This window comes from Watersipora subatra, chromosome 4 (assembly GCF_963576615.1).
Source record: "Watersipora subatra chromosome 4, tzWatSuba1.1, whole genome shotgun sequence".
NCBI lineage: Eukaryota > Metazoa > Bryozoa > Gymnolaemata > Cheilostomatida > Watersiporidae > Watersipora > Watersipora subatra.
The window spans coordinates 42,610,657-42,633,100 of NC_088711.1; the positions used below are offsets into that span (position 1 = coordinate 42,610,657).

At 36.0% G+C, this 22,444-nt stretch overlaps 1 protein-coding gene across 1 annotated transcript; it reads right to left on the reverse strand.

The window, feature by feature from the left end:
* Positions 1-4,918: 4,918 nt before the first annotated feature.
* LOC137393441 (KRR1 small subunit processome component homolog) lies at positions 4,919-21,050 on the reverse strand. Its single transcript, XM_068079994.1, has 10 exons — positions 20,998-21,050; positions 15,081-15,227; positions 13,502-13,668; positions 13,248-13,382; positions 12,508-12,633; positions 10,738-10,878; positions 8,958-9,128; positions 8,105-8,182; positions 6,287-6,389; positions 4,919-5,156 (listed from the first exon to the last, which is right to left on the reverse strand). Exons 2-10 carry the CDS (start codon positions 15,106-15,108, stop codon positions 5,080-5,082), a joined length of 1,026 nt encoding a protein of 341 aa, XP_067936095.1. The 5' UTR covers positions 15,109-15,227; positions 20,998-21,050; the 3' UTR covers positions 4,919-5,079.
* Positions 21,051-22,444: the final 1,394 nt, after the last annotated feature.

Consider the following 22,444-nt stretch of genomic DNA (forward strand, 5'->3'; position numbering starts at 1 on the left):
AGTCCAAAAGAGCTGCCGTTCCCTGCCACATATTTTTAAACAGGTCTGCTACGGGATTGTAACCTGTTCTGCCATGCTGTCCCATAATCAGCATGTAAACAGGTAGTCAGTTAAATTATCAAGTGATCTCTTGCAAAGCTTATCAGTTTGTAATTTTGTGACTCTTACGAATACCGTGCTTGCCTTGAACAGGTCAGCAGGCCTGTCTACGTGGAACAAGTACTCAAGCTGCGCAGATTTAATGAATTCAGTCGACGGCAATGGTCTTCAAAGCTTTGAACGCAAAACGTATGTACCTTCTTATCTAATTAATTCTATGTATATGTTGGATTAGTGTATAAACTTATAAAGGCAGCTTGATGTATTGCTTGATAGTTTTTGAGTTGTCCACCCATGCATACGGTGCTTTACTTTCTTGTTTCACCTAATGAATGCTTTGGGTGGAATGAATAGATGCTTTGGCGTTGTGCTGCCCTTGCGGTGCAAGGGTGGCAAGAAGTGTTGCCGCGTGACTAGAGGGGTTGTTTTGAAATAAAGTGCGACCAATTCAAAGATGGTTACACCAAAACTACCTTGATGATCCAGAGTTGAAAGCTACAGAACTCTGTATAAATTCATATATGGCAAATTTAGTTTACACCGAGGCCCCTTCTTGATTTTTTGATGCTTAATAATGTCATGAGTATACACATGTTATATGTGTTACATGTTATATACATGTAACACCAAACATAAACTTAAATAAATTGTACATATGTTAGAATTGAATAGTTATTTTTAACTAAAAATTTAATCAAGGATTTAAATTGACAAAAATATATAATGATCCTTACATTATTGCCATGTTTGGTGTATTTTTTGGTTGCATAAAATGTTATCTGAATAGATTAATTCAGCATTAAAGAACTAAATTTCTAATAAAATTAAGCATCATTTTTGTTGTTATTGTCTCCCGGACAGCGCCATGTACTTTATCTAGAACAGGGGTTCCCAACCTTTTTTATTCAGCTCCCCCTTATGCCTTTTCATAAATTTGATTCCCCGCACTTTTAACTCACATGTCTAAAACAACCGATACAAATTATAATCCCATTTTATTGTACATATCTAAACATATAACAACATAATATAAATTTTCATACAGTACACATACAACACACAACAATGCATGACCTTCGGCATGGTGGTGAATTGGTTTATGACTAGGTTTACTTACTATCCAAGCAAAATCTGGATGGATGTGTTCACATATATTTGGGTTCTGACTAGTAGCTTATTATTAGCAACTAGTGTTATAGATAAAACCAAAATGTTAAATGATGAAACTCAAACTCACACATCACTGCAGAACAAAAATTTATCAAATCAGACACCTCTCTGTTTCCCCATTGCATATTCAAATATACCCCCTAGGAGGAATTCCTCCCTGTTTGGGAACCCCTGGTCTAGAAGCATATACATAGCATATAGACTGGTGCTTGTTACAGCCTATCTATAAAATTCTAACTCTGTCGCAGCTAAGAACTTTCTGTAGATGAGTTTGTAGAGTATTCATTTTTTTATATTTCAATGAAGTATTAATGCTGAAATTATTTTATTTAACGAAACTTAATTTTCAGATTTCTATGTCTGTATGAATGAGACGTGTTATGAAGGTGTCTCGTCTGCTCTTTCAGCTGCTCTTGTTTGGTTGGAACGTCCCCAACGAGAACCTTTGAGCTGCAGATGACAATCCAGCCTACAGACATGACTGGATCATGCGGAGAGGCAATCAGTGACTGCAGCGAGTACTGCCGTACTCAAGGCATGTATCTTTAGGTGTTTATACCCCTAACACTCCTGATGTTGCACTGGCTGTCTTTTATCCTTATGCCTCCGAATGGAGTTGTACAATATCTGTCAACTTTTCCTGTGTTTCTATAAATGCTAGTCTTAAATTGAAGCATTTGAGTTGTGTGTTGAGAAGCTTAATGTTTTGGTTTTGATATATTTTGAGTTGTCTACTCATATATCTAGTAGTTTCATTTATTGTCTAACAAAATCTTTTCATGATTCGTCGAACCTAGGCGTGATAAAGTCTTTGTCTAGATTTGAGGTATTTTGTTACGCCTGGTCTAGATGTTGGTAGTCTAATGTTGTTAGTTATATTTATTATTTTTTATAAGTGAGAAAAATTTGGGAATGAATTTTTTCTCACTTATAAAAAAAATGCTAATTAGCATATTTTACATTTACGTACATATTTGGCATATTTACTTAGCAATTACCTCAAAGGGTGTTTGGGGTTTGTGTATCTGCGGTATGACTAAAACTCTCATAACCATTTGAGTGGGACTTTGGAAAAATGACAGTAAAAACCTAAGGATTTCAAATCGCTTCGCGATTTCCTCAGATCTGAGCGTAATACATTATGCCTAGATTCGAGGTCTTCCTGTGTATGCTGCACTGCACATAATATGTACCCTTATGGCTAGAAGTGTTGTTTGTAGCCAGAGAGCTGTAGCTTAGTCTATAGTTTACAGTCAGAGAGATTTTCAGAGAGCTTGCAGTGGCTACCTCTTAAATGCTGACAAGCGTACAAAGTCATCAAATTGTGTTGACTAGCAACGGTAAACAATATGTTTATCGCTTTTTTATGTGCATGTAGGAGTTTTCTGCTACTCTATTTTATATTTACAGCGCGCATACACCTTAGGTACAGCGGGCTCGCCCAGATAGTTGAAAAACTAGATAGAGATGGAACACTGACTCCCACATCTATTCAAGTCAGTAAGTATTAGTTTTATTAAAATCTTACAAGCAAAGAAACCAGGCAGCCCTACAGCCACACTTGCAAATGTTGGTACTGCTATAGTCAGATGTCGGTACTGCTATAGTCAGATGTTGGTACCGCTATAGTCAGATGTTGGTACTGCTACAGTCAGATATTGGTACTGCTATAGTCAGATGTTGGTACTGCTATAGCCAGATGTTGGTACTGCTATAGTCAGATGTTAGTACCGCTATAGTCAAATGTTGGTACTGCTATAGTCAAATGTTAGTACTGCTATAGTCAAATGTTAGTACTGCTATAATCAAATGTTGGTACTGCTATAATAGTCAAATGTTAGTACTGCTATAGTCAAATGTTAGTACTGATATAGTCAAATGTTAGTACTGCTATAGTCAAATGTTAGTACTGCTATAGTCAAATGTTAGTACTGCTATAGTCAAAGGTTGGTACTGCTATAGTCAGATGTTGCTTGTAAACTCTAACAGTTCTGTTGAAAGGTTGTTAAGTCGAAGGACCTTTGAATATAAAAGCTAGTTCTCTTATTATAAAATGTATTGACCTTCCTTCCGGTAAGCATGTTCTGGTTCACAAAGTTATGACCAAAAATAGAAACTATGGCAACGACAGCTCAGTGACTAACACATGTATATGATATATATATAGGGTGTGTATAGAATATATATATGATATGTATGGGATATGTATAGGATACATATCCTATACGTATAGGATATGTATAGGATGTGTATAGAATACATATAGAATGCGTATAAGATGTGTATATGATACGTATAGGATATGTATAGGATGCGTATAGAATGCGTATAGGATGCGTATAGAATATCCTATATGTATCTCTCCATAAACTAGAGTTCTTATAAACTCTCTTTATATTAACTATATATCTCTATAAACTAGAGTTATTATAGACTCTCTATATCAACTACATCTCTTTTTAAGCTAGAGCTATTATAGTTTTTCTATATCAACTCTATCTATAAATTAGAGTTATCATATATTTCTAGCATGATCTTTATCGCCTGTTGGTCAGACCTCTTTGTAACAACTATACCTTTCAGGGAAACAAGGTTTAGTGACTACACAACACTATAGTCTATTTCACATGTATCTCAATAAATGCCCTCTACTGCTCTCTGTTATGTGTGTAATCAAGTGTTTTTCTATAGATGTTCCACTTTTACCCTCTACATTTGGTGTACCTCTATGACTGCCATAATATTACTCTATGTGGTTTTTACCGACTGCATCTAGATAACCTAACTATTAGACTGAGCAACTAGCAGATGCTAGCCTTGGAATCAGTGCTCTAAGAGAGCAATGGGGATCAGCTTCAATTTGATGACCATCAACATAAAATTATATCCTCATTTTTCAGATGATCTCCTATGCAAAGTTCTCAACCTTGCCAAAGACACCCGCGTGTCCAGCAGCTTGTACAGCCAAGTACGTGGGTGTGTCAATGGCTACACGAAGGGAGTTTACTCTGATCGCTCAGTAACCACCCTTTATCAGCTCTACCCCTACTCCTACTGCAATTAAGATACATAGGCTAAGTTTGCATCAATACTAAGTGTCGTAGACTAGCTCTTTGAAGGTTTCTTTGAGATGACAGACAGCCTTTTGATATGGAAGAATTATCACTATGACCAGTTTGATTTTGAGAAAAATTGAGCAATTCGCAGCAGATCTGTGCTAAAATTGTTGTCTTCCAGTGAATTGTCTTTGCTATCAGATGAATACAAATGTCAGACCTCAATAATGAAACCTCAAAGCTACACTACATGGTAAAGTGTGAACATTGTCCAGCATACAAGCACAGCATGGTCTGTGACGATTATAGGTATCAGGTGAACAGCCAGTATAGCCTACATACATACACACATATTCTTGGACATCGTTATCATTTCTGTCCACCTTTCTAAAATTTAAGTGATGGTGCTTTTTTGGTTCATGAAACAACGAAAAAACAATTAGTGCAATCTTAACAGATCCTAACGGGCTACTTACAAAACAACATGTTGCCAACTTTTACATTTTTATGTTATATAGAAATGTAGAACTTGAAAACCGACTGCTGCCTCTTAACCTTCATAACCTTGCTGAGTTGCCTCCATAACAATCAGAAGATACGTATTATATTGAGAAACAAAATACTGCACAAGAATACAAATAGTTTAGCAATACAGTCACATCGACAACACTGCATTTTGGATTGTAAAAAATAAAACATTGTAAAGACATTCTATGTACATATCATATATCATGTTTAAAGCTAATTATCCACATCAGGTTACACTCTTCTTATTCTTCTTGCTGCTCTTCACCTTATCTTTAAGCTTTTTAACATCGACCCGCGTTGGCTCTGCAAGTAACCAAGGAAACACAACTCCTGTATCACAATACATGGGAAGATACAGAGGGAAGCCTTAATAATTATTTAAATTGTCCTTCAAGTCACACAATAATGAGTTAATGCTATAAATAAACCTCAATTTGCATATGCATGGCTAACTTGTGTTAGGACTTGCAGTAAAAAAAAACGTGGTCAGACCAAGAAAAACCCGTCCAATCTGCGAAAGGAATGGTGACAATGACTGCAACTGAAGACGAGCACAGTGTCTTCAACTGGTAAACTGTAGATGTTATTACAATTTATTGCTGCAAACTGATCAATTCATGATTATGCTTTGCCTCTGCATAGTGGTTTCAACAGACACCCGAAGTAAATAGAACAAAATAGCCTAAAAGGCACTCATTAGAACAATCCGAGCAGAATTTGACAAGGTGACAATTTGAGCCCGGTGGCAGCAAGGATACAAAAGATTACTAGTGAATACCACCCAGTGACAAGCGTTAGCATGTCCTATCACCAGCGATACGTGGGTTAACACAACCTATGCTTTGGTCTGCTTACAAGGTTTCAGTTGCTTCAAACCTCCATGAGTAAGTTGACCCTAGTAACAAGATACAATTCCTCGCCACTTCATGGCTCATCTTTCGTGATTTCAGGACTTCGTGGTTAAACAATGGTTGTTAAAAAAATAAAAAAAACATTAAAACAACTAAAATTCAAAAATATACCTAAATAAAATACACCTACAAACATGTGACTTCCTCCTCACAATGAACCCAGTTAATCACAAGTACGAATATTCAGAGCAGATGAAGTAAGTGGGTTCTCTGACTTAAAATACTGGGAATGAAGTTGGAATATAAACTAAAAGTCAATAAAGATAACTCCAGTTTACTCATGTATTATATAGGAAGTAAATACAATATGTTTAGAAAGCAGTTTATGTGTTATGGTGTTACAATTTAGCTCATATATATATACTCTAAAAATTAGTTTCTATTGCACAGATTTTCACTTATTGCAGGGGACCCCGCCAGTCCCCATTAACCATGAAATGTCAAGGATTACTGTAGACTCCCCCTTCTGAGACCAGCACAGCATATAATCTAGAACCATATAAAAACTATGTCTAACTTTACCTATATCTTTCTTCTGTCTCTTGTGGACCGGCTCTTCGGGAGCGATGAAAGGTTTGTTTCTCATCTTCGCCTGCTTCTCCTTGCTCGTCTTCTCAGCTCGTAGCTGCAGCAGAAATAGACATTGCCTTGGGTCCAATTTAGTCACAAAATGATAGAGACGTAGAAAGAAACTGTCTAAAGAACCAAAAATTGAGTGACACACAAATAAGACGATCAAGCAGTAAATGACTCGTCCATCTCGTATACAGACAACTCTTGTTTGTTCGGACCAATACAGACTGGGCCATTTCCGGACATTGAAAAAGCCCGGAGACTGAAAATTGAGCATTGTGCAGCTCTAGTAAACAGCCTATATTGTCTCTCACACATACTCCAGGCTACAAAATGCTTATACAGTATACATGAGAGAGTAAAATATGGGAATACAGTCAAACATGGATAACTCGAACTTCAAGGGACCGAGCAAAAGTGTTCGAATTATCAGAGCATTCAAGTTATCAGAGCACTGTCACAAGTCCATATATTTACTTATTTATTAGTAGATACATGTACATATACAAACTATAATATAAATCAAAAGCACAAATGGCTTGTTTCAAATTAAATGCTTCTAATGTAAAGTTTAAAACGTTTTCATGAAAAAGTATAGAGATTTTTCTATCACTTGAGATTGGTTTGTTGTTTGAGGTGATGTTATTGCCAGGACGTTTTTCAGATTGACATTGGCAAAACTTGATCGTTGTTGAAATGCTCAAAAGAAAAGACATTTTTTTCTTTTGGAGTTTTACCCACGATCAATTTTGCCGTTTTTTCTTGAAGTTTATGCAGATTACCTTACTTTACCTGGGATTCGTTAAGAGCAACACTCCAAGGCAGTTCACTTAGAAGTTTTACGAGGTTTTACGGTACATTCTATATCACTCACGCTTTTTTAATAGATACTTATTGAATGTACACACGTATTCTGTGTTTAGGTCAAACGATGAATAGTTTTTTGTAGCTCAGACAACGTATACGTTTAATTACAACATTTTTAAGACGTTTTAAACATTCAACATTCCGACGTTGATTCAACACGGAATCAACGTCGGAAAACTATTCATCACGGGCTAGCCGAGTCACGCACTCAAGGATTTTCGCCACGCGCATACAAAACAACATGCGATTTTTGTTTTGTATGTGCGTGGCGAAAATTCTTGCGCGCGTGACCCGGCTAGCCCGTGCTATTCATCGTATCGCAGTATAAATCAAATTTCACCAAACTTTTAGAAAAGTCGTTGACAAAAATATTTTGCCGATGGTGGTAATAACGACGCTTATGAATTACGAAAAGATGAAGTTTACCTCTATGGCTTTGAATAAAGTGATTTTCTAAAGCGAAAACAACCGTTTCGGTAGCTGTTGGGCAAAAAAACAGTTCGAATTAACAGTGTTGAGTTCGAGTTATCTATAGCAATTTATCATTACGTGGGAACGGACCAAAGGAAATGTTCGAATTAACCATGTGTTCGAGCTATCCGTGGACGAGTTATCCATGTTTGACTGTACTTGCAATAGGGTACAGTATAATATTAATACAGTAGCAATAATAATAACAAAAGAACATTACAGTACAACACTCTGGTGGGAAACCCATGCACACGAGTCGCTCACATCGTTTGTCGCGAGAGTCAACGAGAGTCAGTTAAAGTTGTCAAACAGCTCATTAGACAATAGTCTAGACAGCGAACGTCGTGCAGACTATTGGAAGTCCAAAGAAGTGAAGTCTGACGGAGCGTGAGTCAGCTACATGTATATATACTCCTAACAGCCACTTACTATATTTTCAGATTTTCTTTTCCTCTCCTTCTCTTTCTCCTTCATAAAATATTCTCCACTCTCGAGCTCCTTGTCAATCTACAAATGTCACATGCCCAGTTGGCCAAGATATTAATATCATCTATTGACACCAACACTAAAACTAGTCGTACGCATAAATGATACACAACTGTGTTGGGGAAACGAGTATTTGCAACTGGTTTCACTGGCCAAAGCGAGCTGCTCTTCAGACATCAGCCATTAAAAAAAGGAACAAAGAACTAGACTGGGTGCTGCTCTGCTACAGATAGGTTATGAATGCTAAAAGAACCAACACCATAATAACAACCCTTCAGTACGGGTTGACTGTTATGATCCACTTCATATTGAAACAAGTCAGGTCTGCCGATACTCTGGATTACCGCTAGCCACAAAGCAGCACAAACCACAATAGTTGCAAGACTTCATCAGACCACCTTGTAACTAGTATGTTGATCTTTGTAGAAATTACGAGTCGCTATACAATTATATTCAGCAGAGCAAAAAAGTATGTAATTAATTGTCTCGCATTTTAAAGTGGTCACTTTGGTATTAAAATAAAAAGCATAATTTGGTGCCACTTATGAATTTGAAATGCTGATAAGTATAAGGTTTTGGTTTCAAATCACAGAAAAATCTTGATTGGCTAAGACAGAAAATATACAGATAACGTAATGAAAAAAAATGAGGATGAAATGAAACCCATGAAATAAGAAATACAATATATTTATGATCATCAGCACGAGCGCTCTTGTGCAGGTAGCTAGTGCCATGATCCAGTGCCAGCTTCACATGCTGTAAACATTATAGAAATATATATGCTGGTACGGCCTACCTTGCTTAGAGGCATTGGAGGAGGGAAAGGTGTGTATTCCTTCTTCTTTCTTATCTTAAAAGGCTTTGTTCGTTTCTTTTGGTGTGTCTTCTTAAACTTGGGCAGGAATTTGTCCCAGTCAGCATCCTTCAATTTCGGATTCTTCATCAGCTCTTGTTTTATCATCAGAGTCTGCAGTTAGAAGAGAGAGTGATACAGTGAGAGGAGATAATGATACAGTGAGAGGAGAGAATGATACAGTGAGAGAAGAGAATGATACAGTGAGAGGAGAGAATGATACAGTGAGAAGAGATAATGATACAGTGAGAGGAAAGAATGATACAGTGAGAGGAGAGAATGATACAGTGAGAGGAGAGAATGATACAGTGAGAGAATGATACAGTGAGAGGAGAGAGTGATACAGTGAAAGGAGAGAATGATACGGTGAGAAGAGAGAATGATACAGTGAGAGAATGATACAGTGAGAGGAGAGAGTGATACAGTGAAAGGAGAGAATGATACGGTGAGAGGAGAGAATGATACAGTGAGAGGAGAGAATGATACAGTGAGACGAGAGAGTGATATAGTGAGAGGAGAGAATGATACAGTGAGAGGAGAGAATGATACAGTGAGAGGAGAGAATGATACAGTGAGAGAATGATACAGTGAGAGGAGAGAGTGATACAGTGAAAGGAGAGAATGATACGGTGAGAGGAGAGAATGATACAGTGAGAGGAGAGAATGATACAGTGAGACGAGAGAGTGATATAGTTAGAGGAGAGAGTGATACAGTGAGAGGAGAGCCCCATGTAGTGTGCTGATACAGTGATACGGATAGAGAAGAGAGTGGTATAGTGGAAGGACAGAGGAAAGATGGAAGAGAATGTCATGTAGTGTGTTGGATTGAATATATACATCCATATGAGAAAGTTGCATGTATATATTCGATTGGGTAAAATCCATGAGATAGATGAGTGTATACTGTAAATTCGATTGAGCGGAATCCATCTGATACAGATGGATTCCATCCAATAAAGTCATGCTGTGGACCTGTCTGTGTAAGAAGAGACAGATGGAGGCAACAGGAAAGATTCATCGTACAGTATATCCCAACGGGTAACGAAAGGAAATAAATATGAAATAATCCTCATAACTTATTTAACACAAGGCATGGGAACAAGTGAACTACACAGACCAGTCGTACACCAGAATCTCATGGCATACTCAAGTTTCAGTTCAAAAGTGGCCTGTGAGTTGAGGGAGAAAGAACATAAGCCAATGACACGCATGATTTGGGTCAATAAAAGCAATTGAGATTATAGACCAGTAGATTATCATACTAAAATAAAAAATTGATGCCCGATTTGATACAGAGTTTTGTTCCACAGCGGCGAAAAAAAAGCTTCAGGTCAGATGTCAAGCAGTTTGCTGACCTCCTCTCTGTGACTGCATCCGTTTGTAAGGCTTGAAACCAATGTTTACCGAGCCCATTCGAAGCTACGCTTAGAGGTCAGGAAAAATGATTCCTTCAACAGGATTCGAACTCGTGACTTTCGGTTCCTAAGATACTCTATCACCTGCGCCAATTGATCATCTTGCCGTGACTCAGAACAATTGCGCTGTTAGTTATTACACCTGATGATCTCTCACGGTGCATAGAACTACCAGGGTACTAATATATTTAATATGAGATCAAACAGCAGATATAATTCTCAGATTTCAAACACTCAAATAAAAACCTACGTACCCGCGACGGTTATATAATATAAGACTAGGTAGGCTAAATTCTGTCATGAATTACCTTGATATTATATATAGGGTGTATGTTGTTCATACAATCTTCGACAATCTTCCGCACCTCTGTGAGTCCTTTGTAGGGTCCCATAGCAGAGACAGTGTTGCCCTGAACGACTATATAACACTTGGTAAGTAACTCTATTGCCTACAACCAAACAAGCAAGATACACAATTGTTCAGCTGCATTTCTCGTAGCCTTAGCAGCAGTTGGAATAAGCTTGGAAAATATGCATAGAGAAAAGCACCAACTTTGAGTGTTTGAGTATGTTTAAACAAGATAGATTACATGAGCAGACAACTCAGCAAAAAGAGGTGGCCTTAAAACTATAGCTGACATAGCCTCTTCAAGACCACTGCTCTCGAGAAAAGAATACAATTGCGCATTTTTAATTTCCCTCCGAGGGGATTCAACTTGCCCAAGAATGTATAAAAACAAGCAATTGAGAATTGACTTTTAAATTTGCACTGTCAAGTTCTGCCAATTAAGCAATCTTTACTGCCTCTGAACTCAATCAGCATTTGGTTGCTGACTCAGTGAGTTAATAACTTTGGCTCACCTAAAGCCTAAATAGGTTGCGTCTATGTGCCGGCGTCTCTCGTGCGTGGGAACTCCGAATAACGACGGCTAATGATCAGAGGTATAAAATCACACTCACTAAAACTGTCAAGCAGCTCAAAACACTCGTAACTATTTATTTATCCTTTAAAGAGAACCTCAAGTTAACAAATCAAGACATCATCACTTACTATTGGCGGCTGTAGAGTCACATCGACAAATTCCGCATTTTATTTTTAAATACAATTATGACGGAATTATTTGTGAAAACTATAGATGACACATATCCAAATATTGGGACAAAATATATCAAAGGTGATCAGGAACTGTATGAAACACTACATATCTCATCATCGTATCCTATTCATTATCCTGGTGGTGGAAACGTGTGCCGATCTATATATATAAAGCTACATGTAAGTGTTTGTTTGTCTGTCATATGTCCAGATCTAGCAATAAAATAAGCATGAAAAAAACCACTTCGCACTGGAATTGTACTCAGAAACAATGGATTTAAGGGTTATAAGGCAAGCTAATCACTACACCACGCAATCACCTAGCCATACTATGGAATAATTATGGACATATTTATTGAACCTGTCAATCTTTAATGGCAATTGGTTTGAATTGGTTCATCTAGCAGGGTTGAACTACTAGAAGAAAACCACATTCCCAGACATTCCCAAAATGCTATAAACATATTTATATATAGCATAAATTTAATTAAACTTATCGCACACAGAAATAAACAAACACCTTCATTTAAAAGTTATAATGGTTCTTGTTGTATACGTTGATTAAAAACAAATTTTCTGTGCAACAATTTCTTGTATTACCCTTGGAACGCCGGGCATTTAGTTAGTTATTATACAAGCGGGCATTTAGTTAGTTATTATACAAGCGGGCATTTAGTTAGTTATTATACAAACGATATCTGTCACCATTATCATCGCAACACTATTCATCTACTAGCCAATACTGCTAGTGTATTCTTATAATTCATGGACTCAGTGACGTGCAGTGTGAGCTGCAGATCATATAAACCGCCCTACTGTTCAATTTAGAAGAATTACCACATCGACTCAACAATATTAACTCAACTACTGCACAACATACTCTTTTGGAAGGCACGCAAAGGGAATGAAACGTGAAAGGATGAGGCGCGATTGAGTGTTTATATACAGACATAGGAAGGATATTGATGAAACACAAAGTAACCTTGAGTGTTGATCCATCAGGTCCGATGAGCCTGGCTCGTCGCTTAACAAAGCGAGCTTTCGACGAGACCATCCCTGCTATCTTAATAATGTCACACGCTATATCGTCTTCTAAGAGCCTTCGAGCCTAAAAATGAAACGAAAGACAAGTCTGTTATTATATTAATTCATGTTTGTTATCATATCGGTTATCATATCACAACACAATTAGTATCACAACAGCACGTATCTGTTATCATATAAGTTCATGTCTGTTATCATATCAGTGCATTTCTGTTATCATATTAGTGCATGTCTATTATCCTAACGGTTCATATCTGTTATCATATCGGTGCATTTCTGTTATCATATTAGTGCATGTCTATTATCATAATGGTTCATATCTGTTATCATATCGGTTGATGTTTGTTATCATATCAGTGCGTGTCTGTTATCACATAGAAGCAATCAATAAAATCTACTGTGTACATCAATTATTGCATATTCCAAGGACACATTTTACAAAGCATATGAAGTGTCTAATTTATTCTTTTTAATAATAAAGATGAAATCGTTAGATTTTCCTTAAAAAATTACGGCACCCATGAGAAGACAACTTGACACGAACCAACTTTATAACCACACATATTAGCTAAAAGACAACTTAACCTGACTCTTGATAAGCAACTGTTAGTCAGAACACAACTCTTATTTAGCAACCACAAGCAGTACATAATTATAACGGGATGTTAAAGAACAAACCTGTTCATAAGGAATGCTGCGAGCAAGCAGCTTAATGATGTCACGTGCCTTGATAATAGAATAAGGGTCGTAGCACTTGCGAGTTGTCTTCACTGACAGGGTTCCTTCGATGACATCCATCTCCGCAACTATGCCCTACAACAAAGTCGCAACTTGCAACAGTAACATCTCAAACCCTTTCACTACAGCCAGTCTATCCCACAAAACATGGTCATCAAAATTGGCAGATTAGTGAGAAGAATGCCCAAGCTTACAATGTCTTTGAGATCCTTTTTAACAAGAGACCAGCACTCCTTGAGGTACTCTTCTCGGTACTTAGGAAAGAGAATGGCAAAGGAACTCTCAGCTATCATCCCAGATGGATTGTCTTCCTTTGTACATGGTCCTGGTGGTTTCCAACCCTCTGGTATCACCAGCATATCTAACAAGAATTCACCATCACCTATCAGTGTACTATAAGAAACATGTAATTATGAAAACCAGTCTACCATTACTAATATTTTATACTGCTTCCATCAAAAAACAATTGAATATAGAGTCCCATCACGATGGAACAGTGTTTTAATAAACTTATATAAAATTTCAACACTTAGTAGCTTTAAAAGATGTCAAGAGCCACTTGTTAAACCTAAATTAATCAAGACCAGACTACTATTTTGATGAGATGCTGAATGTTGTTTTTATTACATAGTTATACCAACTTCTGTAAACTCAGTGCCTCGATTAGCTGCAGTAGCACTGCGCATGTTGGCTTCATCATATCTTACTATGTAGGAATTAGGCTTTCATTGAGTTTTCTTTCATTTAATCAATATCGTAACTATATTTGTTTGTTTAATGTTGTACTTTTATCAATTGGTGAAATAAGACACACCCGCAACAATATGTGGGCCAAAGTTGATTTGGTAAACTGTGTTAAAACCATGAGATATATTGTGAAGTTAACACTAGGACATTGACATCGTCGTCTATATTAGTAAATAATTGTTAACATTTATTACTTTGTTATTGTTTATGTCTGTTGGTCCATGTAAATGCTACGCGTTTTCGCATTTTTGGGCGAATTTCATGCAAACTCCATGCATTCCAGTTAGTGGCTAAAAATATTTGATTTCAAAACTTCTGAGGAACCAGCCTCAGGATCCTGAGGAACCAGCCTCAGGATCTTGAGGAACCAGCCTCAGGATCCTGAGGAACCAGCCTCAGGATCCTGAGGAACCAGCCTCAGGATCCTGAGGAACCAGCCTCAGGATCCTGAGGAACCAGTCTCAGGATCCTGAGGAACCAGCCTCAGGATCCTGAGGCTGGTTCCTCAGGATCCTGTGGAACCAGTCTCAGGATCCTGAGGAACCAGCCTCAGGATCCTGAGGAACCAGTCTCAGGATCCTGAGGCTGGTTCCTCAGGATCCTGTGGAACCAGTCTCAGGATCCTGAGGAACCAGCCTCAGGATCCTGAGGAACCAGTCTCAGGATCCTGAGGCTGGTTCCTCAGGATCCTGTGGAACCAGCCTCAGGATCCTGAGACTGTTTCCTCAGGATTCTGAGACTGGTTCCACAGGAAGCTAAGAACAAGCTTCTTAAACAAAGACCTGCTGACTATGTAATTGAAAATGAAAAGATACTGAAAAGAAGGCCTCCTGCTAGTAGTAAATAAGTGATGTTTAAAGCTCTACTTAGCTGATGTAAGTACTGGATGATGAAAGTTTAATTAAAGATGATTCCACCGTTGCCTTTATGAGCCTGGGTTCCAACTATTCATAGCTTACAAACATGAAAATTATACAGCAAGGTGACCAGCGGGTTTCTGTTTAACTTCACAAATATGCTGCTTACCATCTTTGTTCTTCCCTTTTGGCATCATGTACCTGTCAGAGCCTGTCACTAGTACCCACAGAACACTGAGATGGAAGCCTTTTGCTGTCAGAGCCGTCCACTGCTAGAGTTTCTGCCGGATCTGTTTTCAAATGATCTGTTGAAAACCTATAAAAACCTGTTTTTTTACAAGTGAATAAACATCTTCTACACTATATTAACAGTGTTGCCATGGAGAACTTGCCCCAAACACTAAATTTTTGTCAGACTTACTTTTTTCTTTTTTTAGTTTGAAAATAAATAATTTGACTACATTGTAAGCAAATGTAGCCAGAAAAACTTCCAAAAATTCTTTTTCAAGCTTTGATTTTTAAGTTTTCCAAAATTTAAAAAGCTGATAAAAATTAAAACTCTCATAGACGGCTTACAATAAGCTTGGTGTTTTCTGAATACGGCAACAACAAAAATAATAATATTCCAACAACACAAACAATAATCCATTTGTCAAATATGGTAAGCCAGTTGTGAGAATTGAATTATGCAGAGTAATTCATCAACATTTTTAGCAATGATTTAAGGGAGAAACCCATCATGACGTCATGACATCATTAAAGATCTTATACAAAACTGTTTACTTCGACAATAAAGTCAATGTTGAGTGCTAAAGAAAGAAACAACCTTGACCTTGATTGTAAAGGGTGCATGTAACAGAGGGAATGACAGAGCTAACAGTGATAAAAATCTTATAATTTAGTGCATTGCAAATGAATAAAGTTTGATTACTAATGCTTACTTACCCAGCTTCATAACTCATCATAGACATAAACGAGTGACATAGAAACTTATTGTTTTTGTTTTGTCTGCCATCTACTGACTAAGGAGGTCAAATGAGTAGCCAGATAGTGAGCTAATAAGCAACTATGATGGCACAAGAGCAGAAGGGATTAAGCTAAAGCTTCACAATTTCCAAAAATCGCCAGACGATTCAATATTTCAAATAGATAATTCGCGATAATATTATTATGTAAAAAAACTTATAAATTTTTGTGAATATTTTTTTTGCATATTTTAACTTTTAAAAAATCTGTTTGTGTTCGTGATAATTGTGTGGAAGACCATGTGATGAGCTTATTATAAGACTATAAGGTTCGTCTATTTTAGTTCCAGTACCACTTACTCTGAAAATCGTCAGGTGTGAGATAAACCACTATTACACGACGATATCATTGATACTAGAGTTGCCCCGATTTTAATTACGAAATCGGTATCGGTGCCGATATGGATGTTAAGTATCTGAATCGGTATCGGCCGATCTTTTTCTTAAAAAATCGGAAACTTCAGATACTTTTTACAGATCAACTATTTAGCAGAAAACCTTATTTTAGCCTGCTACACTAATAAAAAAATCATCAGCTGCAAGTTCCTTACTTTTACCTAATGAATTCTGGGCTTGTCACACAATCTACTTCCTGTCTATAGCCTAATAAACATCCACACAGCTGAGGAATCTTTTGGCTTTGGTCAGGACGTAATCACAAAGTGCGGTATTTCCCAATTACAGCGATATGATTTATTGCAGCCAATCATGAACAAAAGAACAATGATGAGAAACAAGAATGCGGTGTAATGTTTCTATTTACTAGCATTACGAAAGTAATTTGAGCGGTCGATGCATAAATTTATCTATTTCTTTTTTGATCATGACGATATGGTGTATCGTTTGTATCGCATAAAATAACCTCAGAGGCTTATTGGTATTTAGCCTGTCCTCCATCATCTGTGGCAAGTGAGACCTTCAGTACGACTGGCTACATCGGTAGTGAAAGAAGATAAAGACGTCTCAGTGAGATAATTGAATCACTAACGGTAATTAAACGAAACATTTATTTGCTCTAAGCCTGTACAGCAGTAGAAGAAGTAGAAGAGTAGTAGAAGAGAGACTTCAGCAGTAGAAGAAAGATTTAATTATCACACATAAAGCTGTACCACTAACAGTAATTACCATTACTAATATCAGACTTCAAGAAGCATGGACTGTCTTGTTACTAGATGCCCGGTATGGCAGTATGTGAATGTATATACATGTACACAGTAAATCTTTTTTCTATAAATACAAACAAATAATACATCAATATTTATATTTTCTTTGCATTATATTTATATTTGCATAATAAAATTAACAATTATCTATGCAACGCAAAAGATCTGAATCAGCATCTGAATCGGATTATTTTTCAATAAGAATCGGTATATCGAATTGGTATCTGAATCGGCTGGTGAAATTAGAATCGGGGCATCTCTAGTTGATACGATTAGCAATATCTCTTCAAGTGGCAGCGGTTTTTAAATCATCAATGATGAAGTACATCTGCATGTGGTATATTTTCACTGCTAAGAAGCAAACACTACCGGAAAAGCATGAAAGTATAGCTTCCAACTGGCAAATTAAATACCTAAGCAATTGTTCCACAAAACCACAGTTAATCTATATAACTTGACTAGACCTAAGGCTACACAGAGCAGCTACAATATAACATACAAACATCATAACCTAACACATTGACTACCTCTGAGGCAACAAAAAACAACTACGGTTTTTTTACTATTCTGCATGAAATGCTAGCGATGTTTGAGGACTTGATATTTGCACAGCAGTATACACAAAAATATGCTTTAGTTGTAACGATATTGCTCAAAGAATGTGTTAACTTCTACATGGTTTAGTATAAGAATTAGTTTTTATTGGTTTGGCTCACTGATAAACCAACATCTCTTCATTTTTTCTAAACAACAACGTTAGCAACCGTCGTAGCAAAGAATTTACGATCTACAAGAATGCTGAATCGCTCCAACACTTTATAGTCAAGAATGATATGTTGATAAAAACTTTTGCTGCCTGTGCTTGAGTAGAATTTGAGAGTTATTTAATAGAGTTATTCAATTCAATGAATAACAGATATAAGCAAAATCACTCTGTGCCAGAACAATTTGAGACACAATATTAGCAACTGAAGCACACTGCTTTACATGTAAATAATTCATGTAGTTGGTTCCAAGTAAAACATCCCAAAGCTAATATAGAACATACTTTTAGAGTTGGTGTAAATTTGAATTTAGTTACACTGTGTTTGTTAAAGAATACTATAGCTTATTTAAAAAAGCTGATTATTGAAGACTTTTATTTTGTTTTGTAGCGATGGTTTGTTGTAATGTGTGCTTTGCATCTTACCAATCCAAGCAGATTTGAAAATGATTTAGGAAATTGCATCTCAAGATTGTCACAGCTGCCTCTAAAGTTGATTTGGTTATGCCATCAATAAATACAGTGATACTGTTTAAAATAGTCCTGAACAGCTCAGTTGAAAAATTTTGATGCATTGTTGTTGATTGCAAAGCAAATGGAATTTCTTTTAGATGTTATCCATGTAAATATCTACGATATGAAAATGTTCCAACTGATTTGTATGAAGTGAATTATAACGTATTCAGTTACAATGCAGCGAGGGTTTTTCTCAAGAATTCACTTAAGATCTAATTGACTCTGCATGATAACACTTACACAACTTGACATAGCCAATAGTAGTTGGTGTAACTGTTTTCATTGCTATCTTGGTGTTTATTACAGAGCAGGGCTTTAGCATAACTAAATCAACTTTTGATGCGACTACGAATATTTTGATATGTTATTTCCTATATAAATCTTAATCCTGTTTAGGTTAGTAAGGGGTAAAACATCCATTGCGACAAGCCATCACCACAAAACAAGGCAATAACCAGCTTTTTCTCAAGTAAACTGCTTCTGATCAGGTGCAATATTCTTTACACAAAACTTTAGTAATACTAACTACATCTATATCCTTCATTTTTTCGTGACATCATTCTATGAGTGTGGGACTGTGAAATATCATGGTCTTCCATCTTTGTATACAACTGTTACTGTTGAGAATACGAAGCTTTTGCAATTAATTTTAGTGAACGAACGCCGTTATTAGCAGTTTAGTTCAGCGAAGCTATACCCTTTTTTTCCAGAGAATCATAATATAAACTATATAATATATCACAATATAAACTCGGAATAACACTAAAAATACTATTCAATAATGTAAAGTGAATGGGAATGACAATTGTTTGTCTACAAATATGGCGGCGTTTCCGCGAACGAAGCGCGTGTGCAGACGAATTGATGACGTCAAAAAAAAACAAAAGCAAGTAAACTTAGTTTACTTGCTTCACTCAAGCAAGTAAATTAAGCCGAATCCATGAAAAAGTGCAGACTTTGAACACGAACTAGTCAAACTGTCGCTAAGGGCTCAAATGCATGAATAGAAATCCCAAATTAAACCTAAGTATTTTAGTGCACATAAAAGAAGAGCCTGCACACTGAAGTATCATGACATAAGGTTAAGAGCTTTGAAAAATCTACTCATGTCTCTTAAAAAAGCAGTAGAATACTTTGTACGAAATGAATTACTTAATTCCACCTACAGCTGTTAACTTATTTTAGCATTGATTTAACAACTAATTATATATATAGACCTATTTTTTGTTAAATAAATATCGAAATTAAAATTATAAAATAACAAAATTTGAATTATAAAATAGAGTAATCTTTATAGTGGTAAGCAATAGCCATATTTTACAACATGCTTTCCAGAAAGTCCAGCAGCAAGTGAACTAAATAGCAGTATAGAAAGTATAAAAAAAAAATAAATTAATATAATTTTGTTGAAATTGAAAGCATAAAATATGCAAAAAGCAAGCCTGAGGATTGATATGCGCATTGTGTAAACAAAAATTGGCTAAGTATACGCTCTGTAAAAATAGCTGTGCAGATCTATTGCAACAGATTTTTAGTTATGAAAACAAAAAATATAATACAGAAATGTTAAATTAGGTAAGGCTATCTATATAGTGAATGCTATTATTAGTCAAAAGATAGTAGGTGTAGTTGGAGTTTTGTTTGAAAGGAACGCAGAGGACAAGTTCTTAAATGAGCGTAGAGGCTATTAAATGAATTTAATAGATTACTGTTGAGTTTGTTGTGGTTTATGGCACTAGGTAACTTAAATCTAGTATTGCGATCATGGTTTATGGTTTGATAGCTACAGCTGAGATATTTAGGGCAATTATGGTTGAGTATTGTTCTGGTTTTGCGATCATGGTTTATGGTTTGAAAGCTAAAGCTAAGATATTTAGGGCAGTTAGTGTTGAGTATTGAATGAACAGTGAGGCAGGTAAAGTACTGTGATAGCATAGGTAAGGGAAGAGCACCACTAGTGTTTGTTACTAGGGTGACAAGTGGTAAGCAATGATTGTCATGAGATGAGTTTAGGTCTTTGCATATAAGTCGCAAAGCTGCTTTTGCAACACAAATAGTGTGTTGATATATTTTACAGGTGTTGTAGGGTAAAACACATGAAGGCCGTGTCTAAGATAGGAATGGATAAAATTCTAATTTAGCCTAGCAGTATCGAAGTTCATAAGATGACAAATCTTACAATATAAACGTAGGTTAGACAATATTTTATTTGAAATAAATGAGATGTAGTCCAGCAATAACAGGGAGTCGTTGACGACAAAGCCAAGCAGTTAAGAATTATATTGTCTTGTTAGGGTACTGTCGAATATAGATATTGTCAGAGCACAATTCAATGGTGGATTCACTAGAAGATAGCGGAATTTTGAAATGTTAAGAGATATTTGATTTGTCAAGCACAACTTTTGAATAAATTTTAGGCCTATCTTTATTTTATATTAGAGACAAAGGGTCAGTTTCGGATATGGAGAATGATGTATTATCAGCATAAGCAAATTACACGCGCAAGATAAGCTTTATTGACCCGTGATCAATCAGAATAATAAATAGCATTAGATTTTAGTCTAAATAAAACTTTTTTGCAAATACAAGGCTGCCATCTACAAGTAATGAACTAACTACCTGTGAATTTTGCCCAATGTCCAGAATTGCTGCACGTCAATAGATACAGGAACTATTCTAACAGAGTTGAATTGCCGCCAACAACCGCTGAAAATATATTATTTGTACGATAGTATTGCGGAAAGGAAAGAGAAACCAACTCCTAATAATACAGAAAGAGACTGGAGTGCATCGACATTTAATTATAATACAGTATTCAGTTATATAGCTTGTGTTTGAATTCAATGACCATGTCATATTCATCATATCCTGTTTTCTAAATACATGCTTTATAATAACAATAAAATCATACTGCTAAATATAAACTAAAACTGTTGTCTGTTGTCTCAGTATAAATGCCCAAATTAGAATCACAGCAAACAGAGTTTTGTAAAAAAAAACTGCCAAATTTCAACTAAATATGATTGTGAAAAAATAAACATTGCTATTCATTAAACAACAATAAAATATTTTCAGTATCTAACTGACATATGAAATGACTAAGTAAGGCATTTGCTAAAAAGCTGCATCATATTTTGTGTAAACTAAATCTGAGTTTTTTAAATGACCATTATTACTGTTACTGCTGCTATCAAAAAGAAAACAATCGTAGTCATGCTTACACACTTCTCGTTTATGACAAATTATTATAAATACTCTTTTTTTCCTTTATAATTTTTGTAGCGAATCAGTAACTCTTCACTTGTGATGTGACATTGAAAAGTGCAGCTTGATAGTTCACCGAAGTATATCTGACTCGCACACTTCAACAATGTTAATGACATCAATAATGTTATGTTTCAAATCCTACGCATGATACAAGATCATTAGATACCTCAAAACTCCCACAGTGTTACTTAAGTGTTGCATATGTAAGGGTATCATTGGTACTCATATGGTACAGTAAGGTATCATACATGGTACTGTTTAGGTATGTAAAGAGGAGTAGTACTTTTGAGTTATGTGACGGTATGGTACTAGTCTGTCATGTAACTGGGTGTGTTATTGATGCGGTACATATAGGTATGGTATCAGTATGATATGTAAAAACATTCTACTGGTATGTAAAGGCCTGACACTGGCATTATAAAATGTGAAATCAATCAGCATGATATTTAGATTATATATATGTATTATATTATTGATATAAATATATAATATATCAATAATATATAATGATGTATAACAATATATGAAACATTATATGTATATTACATTAATGTATTATGTTATAAGTAATATATATGTATAATACATATATAATACATAAATAATAAATGTATTATATTATATGTGTGATATATAATGTCATTGGTGTGGTGTGTAAAGTTATGGCATCTATCATTAGGATCACCCAGAGATTTGGTGTAGAGAGTTGTAGTGGTCTGATACACATGAGTCTTGTGTAGCAGCTGTTGTACTGGTGTAGCACATAGGAGTCTGCTGTACAGAGAGTTGTACTGATTTG